The sequence below is a fragment of the Salvelinus fontinalis genome, chromosome 17 (genome assembly GCF_029448725.1).
Source record: "Salvelinus fontinalis isolate EN_2023a chromosome 17, ASM2944872v1, whole genome shotgun sequence".
Lineage (NCBI taxonomy): Eukaryota > Metazoa > Chordata > Actinopteri > Salmoniformes > Salmonidae > Salvelinus > Salvelinus fontinalis.
In genome coordinates, this window is record NC_074681.1 from 3,225,244 (window position 1) to 3,242,399 (window position 17,156).

The 17,156-nt window shown below is 47.2% G+C and overlaps 1 protein-coding gene across 2 annotated transcripts in view; it reads left to right on the plus strand.

Moving 5' to 3' along the window:
• The window catches only part of LOC129813577 (unconventional myosin-IXb-like), an 85,989-nt gene that overhangs the window by 54,909 nt on the left and 13,924 nt on the right, over positions 1 to 17,156 (plus strand). Inside the window, exons 25-35 of one of the 2 annotated variants that reach the window (XM_055865897.1) lie at positions 1,211 to 1,253; positions 8,563 to 8,669; positions 9,125 to 9,228; positions 9,413 to 9,591; positions 10,243 to 10,350; positions 10,688 to 10,858; positions 11,109 to 11,144; positions 11,951 to 12,062; positions 12,574 to 12,647; positions 16,475 to 16,667; positions 16,871 to 16,999. In XM_055865897.1, the coding sequence (XP_055721872.1) occupies positions 1,211 to 1,253; positions 8,563 to 8,669; positions 9,125 to 9,228; positions 9,413 to 9,591; positions 10,243 to 10,350; positions 10,688 to 10,858; positions 11,109 to 11,144; positions 11,951 to 12,062; positions 12,574 to 12,647; positions 16,475 to 16,667; positions 16,871 to 16,999 (1,256 nt within the window). The remainder of the gene's footprint in view (positions 1 to 1,210; positions 1,254 to 8,562; positions 8,670 to 9,124; positions 9,229 to 9,412; positions 9,592 to 10,242; positions 10,351 to 10,687; positions 10,859 to 11,108; positions 11,145 to 11,950; positions 12,063 to 12,573; positions 12,648 to 16,474; positions 16,668 to 16,870; positions 17,000 to 17,156) is intronic. The other variant, XM_055865899.1, reaches the window with a different exon arrangement.

Consider the following 17,156-nt stretch of genomic DNA (forward strand, 5'->3'; position numbering starts at 1 on the left):
TATGTCCAGTGGTGTAGTGGAAAGAGTAAATGTGATTTACGTACTTTAAAATAAATGTTTACCCAGCTTTTGCGGAATAAGGCTTTGCCAGAACAGCGAGTGGTGCTTTATTCACCGCGAACTGCGATCGGTGTTTACCCACCTGTTTTCTTACCACTACGTCACTGGTTATGTCATGTCTTAGTATTTCTCTCAACTGTAGCTGTTAGGACCTTTTCAATGTCCTCTCGATATGATCTTGAATCAGTAGCCAGATATACACTCAGTGACCAATTTATTAGCTACACCCAACTAGTACCGGGTTGAACCCCCCTTTTCCTCCAGAACAGCCTGAATTCTTTGGGGATTGGAAATATTGCTCAATTGGTATCAAGGGACCTAACGTGTGCCATGGAAACATTCCCCACACCATTACACCACCAGACGGTACCGTTGACACCAGGCAGGATGTGGTCATGGACTCATGCTGCTTACGCCAAATCCTGACTCTGCCATCAGCATTACGCAACAGGAACTGGAATTCGTTGGAACGGTTGTCCAGTGTTGATGATGGCGTGCCCACTAGAGCCGCTTCTTCTTGTTTTTAGCTGATAGGAGTGGAACACGGTGTGGTCGTCTGCTGCAAATAGCCAATCTGTGACAAGGACCCGACAAGTTGTGCGTTCCGAGATATAGTTCTGCACACCACTGTTATACTGCGTCGTTGTTTGTCTGTTTGTGGCCCGCCTGTTGGCTTGAACGATTCTTGCTATTCTCTTTTGACCTCTCATCAACGAGCTGTTTTTGCCCACAGGACTTCGCATGACTGGATGGTTTTTGTTTGTCGCACCATTCTTGGTAAACCCTAGACACTATCGTGTGTGAAAAGCCCAGGAGGCCGGACGTTTCTGAGATACTGGAACCGGCGCTCCTGGCACTGACGATCATACCACGCTCAATGACGCTTAGGTCACTCGTTTTGCCCATTCTAACATTCAAATTGAACATTAACTGAAAGCTTCGATGCCTGTCTGCCTGCTTTATATAGCAAGCCACGGCCACGTGACTCACTGTCTGTAGGAGCGAACCATTTTAGTGAATGGGTGGTGTACCTAATAAACTGGCCACTGAGTTTCCCCATTCTCTTATTGTATCTTTCATCAATATCTTATAGATATTACTTGAATTCTAACAAAGAGTTTACAGTTCACATTTCTCTCTGAAAACTCAGGAACTCTGGGTCGGTGTCAGACAGCTCTCCCTTCGCCACTGAGGTACTGTTTTCTCATTCAGAAGTACTGTTTTCTCATTCTGAGGTACTGTTTTCTCATTCTGAGGTACTGTTTTCTCATTCTGAGGTACTGTTTTCTGATACTGTCATAACTCTACTCCCGTTACACTGTTACGGCAATACATGTCACATCTCTGCATATCACATATCACAAAAATGTAGGACAAAACACACATCACAACAAGAGACACCACACTGCGTAAAGAGAAACACCACAACACTGCGTAAAGAGAGACACCACAACACGGCGTAAAGAGAGACACCACAACACGGCGTAAAGAGAGACACCACAACACGGCGTAAAGAGAGACACCACAACACTGCGTAAAGAGAGACAACACGGCGTAAAGAGAGACACCACAACACGGCGTAAAGAGAGACACCACAACACGGCGTAAAGAGAGACACCACAACACAACGTAAAGAGAGACACCACAACACGGCGTAAAGAGAGACAGACACCACAACACGGCGTAAAGAGAGACACCACAACACGGCGTAAAGAGAGACATCACAACACGGCGTAAAGAGAGACACCACAACACGGCGTAAAGAGAGACACCACAACACGGCGTAAAGTGAGACATCACAACACGGCGTAAAGAGAGACACCACAACACGGTGTAAAGAGAGACACCACAACACGGCGTAAAGAGAGACACCACAACACGGCGTAAAGAGAGACACCACAACACGGCGTAAAGAGAGACACCACAACACGGCGTAAAGAGAGACACCACAACACGGCGTAAAGAGAGACACCACAACACGGCGTAAAGAGAGACAGACACCACAACACGGCGTAAAGAGAGACACCACAACACGGCGTAAAGAGAGACATCACAACACGGCGTAAAGAGAGACACCACAACACGGCGTAAAGAGAGACACCACAACACGGCGTAAAGTGAGACATCACAACACGGCGTAAAGAGAGACACCACAACACGGTGTAAAGAGAGACACCACAACACGGCGTAAAGAGAGACACCACAACACGGCGTAAAGAGAGACACCACAACACGGCGTAAAGAGAGACAACACGGCGTAAAGAGAGACACCACAACACGGCGTAAAGAGAGACAACACGGCGTAAAGAGAGACATCACAACACGGCGTAAAGTGAGACACCACAACACGGCGTAAAGTGAGACATCACAACACGGCGTAAAGTGAGACACCACAACACGGCGTAAAGAGAGACACCACAACACGGCGTAAAGAGAGACATCACAACACGGCGTAAAGAGAGACACCACAACACGGCGTAAAGAGAGACAGACACCACAACACGGCGTAAAGAGAGACACCACAACACGGCGTAAAGAGAGACACCACAACACGGCGTAAAGAGAGACACCACAACACGGCGTAAAGAGAGACACCACAACACGGCGTAAAGAGAGAGAGACACCACAACACGGCGTAAAGAGAGACACCACAACACAGCGTAAAGAGAGACAGACACCACAACACGGCGTAAAGAGAGACAGACACCACAACACGGCGTAAAGAGAGACAGACACCACAACACGGCGTAAAGAGAGACACCACAACACTGCGTAAAGACAGACACCACAACACGGCGTAAAGAGAGACAGACACCACAACACGGCGTAAAGAGACACCACAACACGGCGTAAAGAGAGACACCACAACACGGCGTAAAGAGAGACACCACAACACGGCGTAAAGAGAGACATCACAACACGGCGTAAAGACAGACACCACAACACGGCGTAAAGAGACACCACAACACGGCGTAAAGAGAGACAACGCGGCGTAAAGAGAGACACCACAACACGGCGTAAAGAGACACCACAACACAGCGTAAAGAGAGACACCACAACACGGCGTAAAGAGAGACATTACAACACGGCGTAAAGACAGACACCACAACACGGCGTAAAGAGAGACAGACACCACAACACGGCGTAAAGAGACACCACAACACGGCGTAAAGAGAGACAACACGGCGTAAAGAGAGACACCACAACACGGCGTAAAGAGAGACCTAAGACCACAACATGGCATAGCACATCTCTACAACCCACATCTCTAGATATCACATCTCTACAACTGAGGTGCTGCTACATTACATGTCACACCTACACAGAAAGCTAAGATGCTACGTAAAGGGCTGCTGTATGTGCAGTGTTATGTCTAAACATGCTACTGATGTTGACACACCCATGGATGGATAGATCCCACTCTTCAGCTGGTCAGTAGAATGGATAGATCCCACTCTTCAGCCGGTCAGTAGGATGGATAGATCCCACTCTTCAGCCGGTCAGTAGGATGGATAGATCCCACTCTTCAGCCGGTCAGTAGGATGGATAGATCCCACTCTTCAGCTGGTCAGTAGGATGGACAGATCCCACTCTTCAGCTGGTCAGTAGGATGGATAGATCCCACTCTTCAGCTGGTCAGTAGAATGGATAGATCCCACTCTTCAGCCGGTCAGTAGGATGGATAGATCCCACTCTTCAGCCGGTCAGTAGGATGGATAGATCCCACTCTTCAGCCGGTCAGTAGGATGGATAGATCCCACTCTTCAGCTGGTCAGTAGGATGGACAGATCCCACTCTTCAGCTGGTCAGTAGGATGGATAGATCCCACTCTTCAGCTGGTCAGTAGGATGGACAGATCCCACTCTTCAGCCAGTCAGTAGGATGGATAGATCCCACTCTTCAGATGGTCAGTAGGATGGATAGATCCCACTCTTCAGATGGTCAGTAGGATGGATAGATCCCACTCTTCAGCTGGTCAGTAGGATGGAAAGATCCCACTCTTCAGCCAGTCAGTAGGATGGATAGATCCCACTCTTCAGCTGGTCAGTAGAATGGATAGATCCCACTCTTCAGCTAGTCAGTAGGATGGATAGATCCCACTCTTCAGCCGGTCAGTAGGATGGATAGATCCCACTCTTCAGATGGTCAGTAGGATGGATAGATCCCACTCTTCAGCCGGTCAGTAGGATGGAAAGATCCCACTCTTCAGCCAGTCAGTAGGATGGATAGATCCCACTCTTCAGCTGGTCAGTAGGATGGATAGATCCCACTCTTCAGCTGGTCAGTAGGATGGATAGATCCCACTCTTCAGCTGGTCAGTAGGATGGATAGATCCCACTCTTCAGCTGGTCAGTAGGATGGAGAGATCCCACTCTTCAGCCAGTCAGTAGGATGGATAGATCCCACTCTTCAGATGGTCAGTAGGATGGATAGATCCCACTCTTCAGCCGGTCAGTAGGATGGATAGATCCCACTCTTCAGATGGTCAGTAGGATGGATAGATCCCACCCTTCAGATGGTCAGTAGGATGGATAGATCCCACTCTTCAGATGGTCAGTAGGATGGATAGATCCCACTCTTCAGCTGGTCAGTAGGATGGATAGATCCCACTCTTCAGCTGGTCAGTAGGATGGATAGATCCCACTCTTCAGATGGTCAGTAGGATGGATAGATCCCACTCTTCAGCCAGTCAGAGGGTGGATAGATCCCACTCTTCAGATGGTCAGTAGGATGGATAGATCCCACTCTTCAGCCAGTCAGAGGGTGGATAGATCCCACTCTTCAGATGGTCAGTAGGATGGATAGATCCCACTCTTCAGCCAGTCAGAGGGTGGATAGATCCCACTCTTCAGATGGTCAGTAGGATGGATAGATCCCACTCTTCAGCCAGTCAGAGGGTGGATAGATCCCACTCTTCAGCCGGTCAGTAGGATGGAAAGATCCCACTCTTCAGCCAGTCAGTAGGATGGATAGATCCCACTCTTCAGATGGTCAGTAGGATGGATAGATCCCACTCTTCAGCCGGTCAGTAGGATGGATAGATCCCACTCTTCAGATGGTCAGTAGGATGGATAGATCCCACTCTTCAGATGGTCAGTAGGATGGATAGATCCCACTCTTCAGCTGGTCAGTAGGATGGAGAGATCCCACTCTTCAGCCGGTCAGTAGGATGGATAGATCCCACTCTTCAGATGGTCAGTAGGATGGATAGATCCCACTCTTCAGCTGGTCAGTAGGATGGATAGATCCCACTCTTCAGCTGGTCAGTAGGATGGATAGATCCCACTCTTCAGATGGTCAGTAGGATGGATAGATCCCACTCTTCAGAAAACAAACATTCTTATTGGCAGTTGGCCAGGCTACCTCCTCTCCTGCGTTTCTTCCAAAATATTTTTCCTGTTTTGTTCCTACTGAGCACAGCCTTGTGACAGTGAGGGATATCTGTCCCTCACCTTACTTCATCCGTGCTTATCGACCTTTCCTGACCATCATAGGTCAAGGTGCTCTACCTCAAGCAACCCAAGCACAATCAGGGGTTAGCCTCCGCCCACAACGTGTTGATGTTTAACCTTGGGGATGTTCAGGAGAATGAGTTTTTGGAGTTACCCCCTCCCCCTCAATGGGATGGGCCAGTCCAGCCAATCAGCAGTCAACGTCCATCCTCATAACCCCGGGTCCAGGGACCAACCGGCCTGAGTCTATGGAATACTACTACGGGCCCTGGCACACTGTCACTGTGACTGACTCTGTTCCTGTGCAGACTTTGTGTATGTCTATACAGACATATCCTGTCACCACTGCAGCTGAATGGGTCTGCAGTGTTCTGCACTCTGCAAGCACCTACTTCTACAACTTCATGCTGCTCTTCTGCAGACCAGAGAAACAGAACAGTGGCCAGTCACAACCATCTCCTGCCAGGTTGCCATCTAAACACGCACAGTGGCCAGTCACAACCATCTCCTGCCAGGTTGCCATCTCGACACGCACAGTGGCCAGTCACAACCATCTCCTGCCAGGTTGTCATCTCGACACGCACAGTGGCCAGTCACAACCATCTCCTGCCAGGTTGTCATCTAAACACGCACAGTGGCCAGTCACAACCATCTCCTGCCTGGTTTCCATCTAAACAGAACAGTGGCCAGTCACAACCATCTCCTGCCAGGTTGCCATCTAAACACGAACAGTGGCCAGTCACAACCATCTCCTGCCAGGTTTCCATCTAAACACGCACAGTGGCCAGTCACAACCATCTCCTGCCAGGTTGCCATCTCGACACGCACAGTGGCCAGTCACAACCATTTCCTGCCAGGTTTCCATCTAATCAGAACAGTGGCCAGTCACAACCATCTCCTGCCAGGTTGCCATCTCGACACGCACAGTGGCCAGTCACAACCATCTCCTGCCAGGTTGCCATCTAAACACGCACAGTGACCAGTCACAACCATCTCCTGCCAGGTTGCCATCTAAACACACACAGTGGCCAGTCACAACCATCTCCTGCCAGGTTGCCATCTAAACACACACAGTGGCCAGTCACAACCATCTCCTGCCAGGTTGTCATCTCGACACGCACAGTGGCCAGTCACAACCATCTCCTGCCAGGTTGCCATCTAAACACACACAGTGGCCAGTCACAACCATCTCCTGCCAGGTTGCCATCTCGACACGCACAGTGGCTGGATGGGTCTCTCTTTCTGACTTTTTTTTTCTCTTGTCACAATGTTGAGACAATGTCAGTCAATCTGTGTATACTTTACATTCCAGCACTATTAGCCCAAAGATAGTTGGGGCTAGCTCTGTAGTTGTTGTTGCTGCTGCTGTTGAGTCTGTTGAGCTCCCTGAAGGGGGAGGAGAGACTGAGAGCTGTCTGTAGGGAGAAGGAAGGGGGAGAGACTATGAGAGCTGTCTGTAGGGAGAAGGAAGGGAGGGAGACTATGAGAGCTCTCTGTAGGGAGGAGGGAGAGACTATGAGAGCTCTCTGTAGGGAGAAGGAAGGGGAAGAGACTATGAGAGCTCTCTGTAGGGAGAAGGAAGGGGGAGAGACTATGAGAGCTCTCTGTAGGGAGAAGGAAGGGGAAGAGACTATGAGAGCTCTCTGTAGGGAGAAGGAAGGGGGAGAGACTATGAGAGCTCTCTGTAGGGAGAAGGAAGGGGGAGAGACTATGAGAGCTCTCTGTAGGGAGAAGGAAGGGGGAGAGACTATGAGAGCTCTCTGTAGGGAGAAGGAAGGGGGAGAGACTATGAGAGCTCTCTGTAGGGAGAAGGAAGGGGGAGAGACTATGAGAGCTCTCTGTAGGGAGAAGGAAGGGGGAGAGACTATGAGAGCTCTCTGTAGGGAGAAGGAAGGGGGAGAGACTATGAGAGCTCTGTAGGGAGAAGGAAGGGGAAGAGACTATGAGAGCTCTGTAGGGAGAAGGAAGGGGGAGAGACTATGAGAACTCTCTGTAGGGAGAAGGAAGGGGAAGAGACTATGAGAGCTCTCTGTAGGGAGAAGGAAGAGGAGAGACTATGAGAGCTCTCTGTAGGGAGAAGGAAGGGGGAGAGACTATGAGAGCTCTCTGTAGGGAGAAGGAAGGGGAAGAGACTATGAGAGCTCTCTGTAGGGAGAAGGAAGGGGAGAGACTATGAGAGCTCTCTGTAGGGAGAAGGAAGGGGAGAGACTATGAGAGCTCTCTGTAGGGAGAAGGAAGGGGAAGAGACTATGAGAGCTCTCTGTAGGGAGAAGGAAGGGGAAGAGACTATGAGAGCTCTCTGTAGGGAGAAGGAAGAGGAGAGACTATGAGAGCTCTCTGTAGGGAGAAGGAAGGGGGAGAGACTATGAGAGCTCTCTGTAGGGAGAAGGAAGAGGAGAGACTATGAGAGCTCTCTGTAGGGAGAAGGAAGGGGGAGAGACTATGAGAGCTCTCTGTAGGGAGAAGGAAGGGGGAGAGACTATGAGAGCTCTCTGTAGGGAGAAGGAAGGGGGAGAGACTATGAGAGCTCTCTGTAGGGAGAAGGAAGGGGGAGAGACTATGAGAGCTCTCTGTAGGGAGGAGGGAGAGACTATGAGAGCTCTCTGTAGGGAGAAGGAAGAGGAGAGACTATGAGAGCTCTCTGTAGGGAGAAGGAAGGGGGAGAGACTATGAGAGCTCTCTGTAGGGAGAAGGAAGGGGGAGGAAAGACTTTATTGTGCTAAGGATGTGGTGGCTGCTGCAGGCTAACTAACTAACTCTGGTGTTGCCGGGCCTGGGATTTATGTGCTACTAATACCCCTATAGATGCTGGTGAAAGGGGATTATCTGAAAACAAACTTCTCTGTTCTTAAAGTGATAGTGCAACATTTTTGCACTAAAACCCATTTTCAACTGATCCTTGACAAAATGTTGCACTGTCCCTTTTAATAGTTTCCTTTCTAGGCACCAACACTCCTCACGTGTTACCTGTTAATAACGCCCCCCCCCGGATTGTGTTGTGTCATGTCATACAATCTCAGATGTTCAGTGATTTTGTTTTATCTCTCAGTTTCCGAAATCTTTTGATATTTCCACGGACGGGGCTAGTTTCAGCCTCCCACATGAGAGCATAACCCGCAGAGACTCCAGCCAATCCCAGCCGACCACTCCTGATAGGTAAAGGCCATTCAGCCAACTGGGACACAGGAGTTATTGTCCATATATTGACTAGATATATGATATTGTATGTCATTATTTTTGTATGGAGTTCTACGAGAGAGTCGAATTACGTGAGGCTTATTTTTAAATCAAATATACGTTTTTGTAACGTTTAGGCTGTTACATAGATGTGGATGCAACTGGCATTCTGGCAACTTTGAGGAAGAAATGACCTAGTTATGCCTGTTGTTCACACGTGTATCTACTGTACCCTCTCATCGGCTAGAATGGTCCCACCTGATCTCGCCTCCTCTCGCTTGCCTTCCATTATTGAGGACGTATATTTCCGTTGTTAGAGCGGTAACTCGAACATCTTGTCAATATAATAGATCATCTTTGCCTGGACCGAGTGTGGAAAGCGTTGCTGCGTTTTCTTTGTCATGGTTACATGTTAACCCTTTTGTGTTCCACAGGCTTGGCATCTTCAGTAAGTTTCGGAGGAAACGGCCGACTAAAAAGTCACAGATAAATGCGTACGGGATGGTGACCAATGAGAATGCACCATCTGGGAAAGGAGGTACTGTAGTCCCACCCCCTACAGGATACTGCTCACTGTGTTGTCCACCTTTAGACTGTTGCTATGATGAAAACTAGTTTAGTACCTTTCACATCCTGTCTCTCCTCTACTACCATCTAGTGATCAATGGTATAATCTCAACCACTCTCTATCTGTCTAAACACACACATATCCTTACCTATAGCCACCTCTACCTCCTCCCTGTCCACAGGACGGCGTGGTAACAACAGTGAAGGGCATGGTAACACCACCATCAGGATCAGCCGAGCCACGCGGGTCTCCGAGCAGTGGAATGCTTCTCTGGAACGGGAGATCACCGACACCGACGAGCTCCGACACCTGGATGAGTTCCTGGGGACCCAGGTGGGATACCTGTCTGGCACTCACCTGTATTCACCTCAGCCTCAGGAGTGTTTCCGAGTTCATTAGGATCTCTAGCCTGGTGTTACATCTATTTGTGTTGACTTGCAAAGTCATTTTCAAGCACCACAAACTGATCTGGGTCCAGGCTACCAAACTGATCTGGCTCCAGGCTACCAAACTGATCTGGGTCCAGGCTACCAAACTGATCTGGGTCCAGGCTACCAAACTGATCTGGCTCCAGGCTACCAAACTGATCTGGTTCCAGGCTACCAAAGCCTTAGTCTTCAGAGGGTCTTTCATGAGCAGGTTTTGACTGACTAACTTGCTCAGTCCCTCTCTCTGTCTCTCTCTCTGTCTCTCTGTTTCTCTATCTGTCTGTCTGTCTCTTGCTCTGTCTCGCTCTGTCTGTCTCTCGCTCTGTCTGTCTCTCGCTCTGTCTGTCTGTCTGTCTGTCTGTCTCTCGCTCTGTCTGTCTGTCTGTCTGTCTGTCTGTCTGTCTGTCTGTCTGTCTGTCTGTCTGTCACATCTTTAGAAAGGTTGCCGGCTGCTACCAGTTACCCTTCTTATTGCAGAGTATTGTAAAGTTGAATCCAGGCTATTTTGAATAGTAGACTACTACTATGAAATAATGTACGTTCCTATACCTCCCAGGTAAACGATCTGAGGACCAGGGTAAAGGAGCTGTCAGCCACAGAGAGAATCTTCCTTACAGCCACCATGCAGTTCAGAGAGACCATAAAGGGCATGTACTCCGTCTTGGTGAGTTTACTTCCTGACCTTGGCACCAGAGGAGATGGTTGTATGGAGCTTTTAGGTTTGTTCATAATAAAGTATGCATGTTGTACTATTCAAGTTTAGAAGACTGTCTTGAAAAAGAGATGAAGCCAAATCAACAGTGTATATATAGAGAGCTTGACTAGGGCCAGGAGTACACACACGGTAAGTGCTTTATAAAGCACTTTGGAGCACCAATTATTTTTATTCTCAGCGTTTATTTTTCAGCACAGCACTGGTGTGAACATTTGGCATGTGCTGTATATCCTAACACCCCCACACCCTTCATTAACTCTGTCCTCTACCCTCCCCTGGTCAACAGAAGCCCCATATCAGCTATAAAGTCCTGATGTCGGGCTACCACAACTGTGTGTCCAGTCATGCTGGCGCCAAGCAGCTGACTGAGGTCAGCCTGGTGGTCAACCTGTTCCAGTCCATCCTGGACGGCTTCATACGGGGAGAGATCAAACGAGAGGGGTTTGGGCCGGTCAAGGTAGTTCTGAGTCAGACACATCCACTCACACGCGGATACTATATACACACATGCAGGTACACAGACATGTCACAGACACACATCTTTGGGTTTGACCTACAGTATCTTTGACTTTATCTTTGACTTTTTTTGAATGCTCCAGAGCAGCAGTACACATAGTTTTTAGAAGTGTAAAACATCAGTTGTAGGTGTAATTTTAAGAGGTTCGGAGATGTATTCCACGTCTGATCTACTTTTCTATTTGTTGCAGACCGTGAACAAGCCAAAGACGAAAAAGAAAAAATGTGTAAGTTATGACATCACTAAGTTGAATTGTCTCATTATGACATCACTAAGTTGAATTGTCTCATTATGACATCGAAGTTGAATTGTCTCATTATGACATCTAAGTTGAATTGTCTCATTATGACATCTAAGTTGAATTGTCTCATTATGACATCACTAAGTTGAATTGTCTCATTATGACATCACTAAGTTGAATTGTCTCATTATGACATCACTAAGTTGAATTGTCTCATTATGACATCTAAGTTGAATTGTCTCATTATGACATCACTAAGTTGAATTGTCTCATTATGACATCGAAGTTGAATTGTCTCATTATGACATCTAAGTTAAATTGTCTCATTATGACATCACTAAGTTGAATTGGCTCGTTGCGACCAACACTAAAGTGAATTGGCCCGTTGCGACCAACACTAAGTGGAATTGGCTCGTTGCGACCAACACTAAGGTGAATTGGCTCGTTGCGACCAACACTAAGTGGAATTGGCTCGTTGCGACCAACACTAAGTGGAATTGGCTCGTTGCGACCAACACTAAGTAGAATTGGCTCGTTGCGACCAACACTAAGTAGAATTGGCTCGTTGCGACCAACACAAAGTAGAATTGGCTCGTTGCGACCAACACTAAGTAGAATTGGCTCGTTGTGACCAACACTAAGTAGAATTGGCTCGTTGTGACCAACACCAAGTTGAATTGGCTCATTGCGACCAACACTAAGTTGAATCTCAGAATATCAGTGTCACAACCCAGGTCAATGCATCCCAGGTCAATGGTCTGGCTTGAATGATGTGTGTTGTGTGTTTCCAGCTCGACAGCCCTTTAGGTCACATGTTTAGTACGTACCAGGTCAACATCAGGCAGTCCTGTGACCTGTGTGGTTTCTACATCTGGGGCATGGAGAAGGCCTACATGTGCAGCGGTGAGTGGCTATCTGTTGTTCACCATTAAACATAGAATTTGAATATAGAAGAGAACATTTGAAAAGAGAATTAGAATATAGAAGAGAACATTACAACATATAATTAGAGTTCAGAAGAGAACATTTAAAAGAGAATTAGAATGTAGAAGAGAACATTTGAACATATGATTAGAAAATAGAAGAGAACATTTGAAAAGATAATTAGAATATAGAAGAGAACATTAGAACTGAGAATTAGAATATAGAAGAGAACATTTGAACAGAGAATTAGAATATAGAAGAGAACATTAGAACTGAGAATTAGAATATAGAAGAAAATTAGAACAGAGAATTAGCATATAGAAGAGAACATTTGAACACAGAATTAGAATATAGAAGAGAACATTTGAACACAGAATTAGAATATAGAAGAGAACATTTGAACAGAATTAGAATATAGAAGAGAACATTTGAACAGAATTTAGACGAGATCTTATCATTGTGTTATTTTCTCCTCTCTTCTTTTGTTTAGCTTGCAAATTGATATGTCACAAGAAATGCCTTTCCAAAATCATCACTGACTGCTCCACTCGATGTGCCAGGCTGGTGAGCAGTTTGTCAAGTAATGTTTGTCAAGTAATGTTTGTCAAGTTCACCAAGTTAAGTCTGACAAATCAAATTGTATTAGTCACATGTGTCTAATACAACAGGACCCATACCTTACAGAGAAATGCTTACTTAGGAGTCCCTAACCAACAATGCAGTTAAAAAAAATATGGATAAGAATAAGAAATAAAAGTTACAAGTAATTAAAGAGCAGCAGTAAAATAACAGTAGCGAGACTATTTACAGGGGGGTACAGGTACAGGGTCAATGTGCAGGGGCACCGGTTAGTTGAGGTAATATGTACATGTAGGTAGAGTTATTAAAGTGACTATGCGTTGATGATAACAACAGAGACAGGGGGGGGGGGGGGGGGGGGCAATGCAAATAGTCTGGGTAGCCATTTGATTAGGTGATCAAGAGTCTTATGGCTTGGGGGTAGAAGCTGTTTAGAAGCCTCTTGGACCTAGACTTGACGCTCCGGTACCGCTTGCCGTGTGGTAGCAGAGAAAACAGTCAATGACTAGGGTGGCTGGAGTCTTTGACAATTGTTAGGGCCTTCCTCTGACACCGCCTGGTATAGAGGTCCTGGATGGCAGGAAGCTTGGCCCCAGTGATGTACTGGGCCATTCGCACTACCCTCTGTAGTGCCTTGCGGTCGGAGGCCGAGCAGTTGTCATACCAGGCAGTGATGCAACCAGGCAGGATGCTCTCGATGGTGCAGCTGTAGAACCTTTTGAGGATCTGAGGACCCATGCCAAGTCTTTTCAGTCTCCTGAGGGGGAATAGGTTTTGTTGTGCCCTCTTCACGACTGTCTTGGTGTGCTTGGACCATATTAGTTGTTTGTTAGAGATGTGGACACGTGCTACCTGTCCCAGACCTGCTGTTTTCAACTCTCTAGAGACAGCAGGAGCGGTAGAGATACTCTTAATGATCGGCTATGAAACGCCAACTGACATTTACTCCTGAGGTGCTGACTTGTTGCACCCTCGACAACTACTGTGATTATTATTATTTGACCATGCTGGTCATTTATGAACATTTGAGCATCTTGGCCATGTTCTGTTATAATCTCTACCCGGCACAGCCAGAAGAGGACTGGCCACCCCTCATAGCCTGGTTCCTCTCTAGGTTTCTTCCTAGGTTTTGGCCTTTCTAGGGAGTTTTTCCTAGCCACCGTGCTTCTACACCTGCACTGCTTGCTGTTTGGGGTTTTAGGCTGGGTTTCTGTACAGCACTTTGAGATATCAGCTGATGTAAGAAGGGCTATATAAATTGATTTGACACCAAGGAACTTGAAGGTCTCAACCTGCTCCACTGCAGCCCCGTCGATGAGAATGGGGTGTGCTCGGTCCTCCTTTTCCTGTAGTCCATAATCATCTCCCATGTTTTGATCATGTTGAGGGAGAGGTTGTTGTCCTGGCACCACATGGCCAGGTCTCTGACCTCCTCCCTATAGGCTGTCTGATCGTTGTCGGTGATCAGGCCTAACACTGTTGTGTCATCGGCAAACTTAATGATGGTGTTGGAGTCGTGCCTGGCCGTGCAGTCATGAATGAACAGGGATTACAGGAGGGGACTGAGCACGCACCCCTAAGGGGTCCCTGTGTTGAGGATCAGTGTAGCAGATGTGTTGTTACCTACCCTCACCACCTGCGGGCGGCCCGTCAGGAAGTCCAGGATCCAGTTGCAGAGGGAGGTGTTTAGTCCCAGGTTCCTTAGGTTATTGATGAGCTTTGAGAGCACTATGGTGTTGAATGATGAGCTGTAGTCAATGAATAACATTCTCACATAGGTGTTCCTTTTGTCCAGGTGGGAAAGGGCAGTGTGGAGTGCAATTGAGATTGCATCATCTGTGGATCTGTTGGGGTGGTATGCAAATTGGAGTGGGTCTAGGATTTCTGGGATAATGGTGTTGATGTGAGCTATGACCAGCATTTCAAAGCACTTCATGGCTACAGACGTGAGTGCTATGGGTCAGTAGTCATTTAGGCCGGTTACCTTAGTGTTCTTGGGCACAGGCATTATGGTGGTCTGCTTGAAACATGTTGATATTACAGACTCGAACGGGGAGAGGTTGAAAATGTCAGTGAAGACACTTGCAGTTGGTCAGCGCATGCTCGCTGTACACGTCCTGGTAATCCGTGTGGCCCTGCGGCCTTGTGAATGTTGACCTGTTTTAAGGTCTTACTCACTTCGGCTGCGGAAAGCGTGATCACACCTTCTTCACGGAACAGCTGGTGCTCTCATGCATGTTTCAGTGTTATTTGCCTCGAAGCGAGCATAGAAGTAGTTTAGTTCATCTGGTAGGCTCGTGTCACTGGGCAGCTCTCGGCTGTGCTTCCCATTGTAGTCTGTAATGGTTTGCAAGCCCTGCTACATCCGACGAGCATCAGAGCCGGTGTAGTACAATTCGATCTCAGTCCTGTATTGACGCTTTGCCTGTTTGATGGTTCGTCGAAGGGCATCCTTGTAAGCGGCAGCTCTAGCCTTTAGTTCAGTGCGGATGTTGCCTGTAATCCATGGCTTCTGGTTGGGATATGTACGTACGGTCACTATGGGGACGACGTCATCAATGCACTTATTGATGAAGCCAATGACTGGTGTGGTGTGCTCCTCAATGCCATCGGAGAAATCCCGGAACATACTCCAGTCTGTGCTTGCAAAACAGTCCTGTAGCTTAGCATCTGCTTCATCTGACCACTTTTTTATTGATCTAGTCACGGGTGCTTCCTGCGTTCATTTTTGGTTGTAAGCAGGAATCAGGAGGATAGAATTATGGTCAGATTTGCCAAATGGAGGGCGAGGGAGAGCTTTGTATGCGTCTCTGTGTGTGGAGTAAAGGTGGTCCAGAGTTTTTTTCCTTCCGATGGCACATTTAACATGCTGATTAGAAATTTGGTAAAACAGATTTAAGTTTCCCTGCATTAAAGTCCCCGGCTACTAGGAGCGCCGCCTCTGTGTGAGCGTTTTCTTGTTTGCTTGTGACGGAATACAGCTCATTCAATGCTGTCTTAGTGCCTCTGACTGAGGTGGTATGTAACAGCTATGAAAAATACAAATAACTCTCTAGGTAGATAGTGTGGTCTACAGCTTATCATGAGATACTCTACCTCAGGCGAGCAATAGCTTGAGAATTCCTTAGATATCGTGCACCAGCTGTTGTTTACAAAAATAAATAGTCCGCCACCCCTTGTCTTATCAGACGCTGCTGTTCTATCCTGCCTACACAGCGTATAACCAGCCAGCTGTATGTTGATAGTGGCGTCGTTCAGCCACGACTCCGTGAAGCATAAGATATTATAGTTTCGAATGTCCCGTTGGTAGTTTAATCTTGCGCGTAGGTCATCTATTTTATTCTCCAAAGATTGCACGTTTGCTAGCAGAATGTAAGGAAGTGAGGTTTTATTCGATCGCCTACGAATTCTCAAAAGGCAGCCCCACCCTCTGGCCCCTTTTTCTCCGCCTCCTCTTCACGGCGATCTGGGCCTGTTCCCGAGAAAGCAGTATATTGTTCGCGTCGGGCTCGTCAGACTCGTTAATGGAAAAAAAGGATTCTGCCAGTCCGTGGTGAGTAATCGCAGTCCTGATGTCCAGAAGTAATTTTCGGTCGTTAGAGACGGTAGCGGCAATATTATGTACACAATAAGTAAAAAATTTTTTTTTTTTACAAACAACGCAAATAAACTAACAAAAAACACAATCGGTTGGGGACATGTAAATGTCTCTATTCTTCTCCGGCTCCATTTTGAACTCCATTTTAGCAAGTAAAGTTAACTTAGTGATGTGAGGTTTGTCAAGACTATTGATTAATCCTGTGTGTTGCCAGGACGATGGGAGACCTGGCTGTCTGCACTTTGGGGTGCAGGTGTGTGTACTGACCAGTAAGACCTACCCAATCCCCATGGTACTTCTGATGATGCTGGAGCATGTTGAGATGAATGGCCTGTACACAGAGGGCCTCTACCGTAAATCTGGTTCTGCCTCACACGCCAGGGAATTACACCAATTACTGGACACAAGTAAGTCCATTTTTCCAGAAAACATTGTTTTCCTATTGAATGTATTATGTGGGAACCATCTGCCGAGACACTGGTGTCAGAACAGAGGACCTACCAGCTGCCATGAACAACATAGAACTATGGCATGACATCATCCGGCGCATTGCAGGTACCGGTAGAAACTACCGTAAAATTAAGTGCAATCTCTTTTTTTGTTTTGTCAGACCCTGAGACGGCGACTCTGGAGAACTACTCCATCCACACGATGACTGGCCTGGTGAAACGCTGGCTCAGAGAGCTGCCTGACCCCCTCCTTACTTACCGCCTCTACAAGGACTTCCTTCACGCCGTCGGTGAGTCTGTCTCATGGGTCCTGTTCAGAATGTCACAGCGTAGCAAAAAGGTTTAAAAACCTATGTTTTGAATGTACAGAGTTGAAAGTGAAATCCATTTAAAATACTTGTGTGCTTCATTTAGCTTGCCCACTAGGCTACAATTGAACCAATGGTA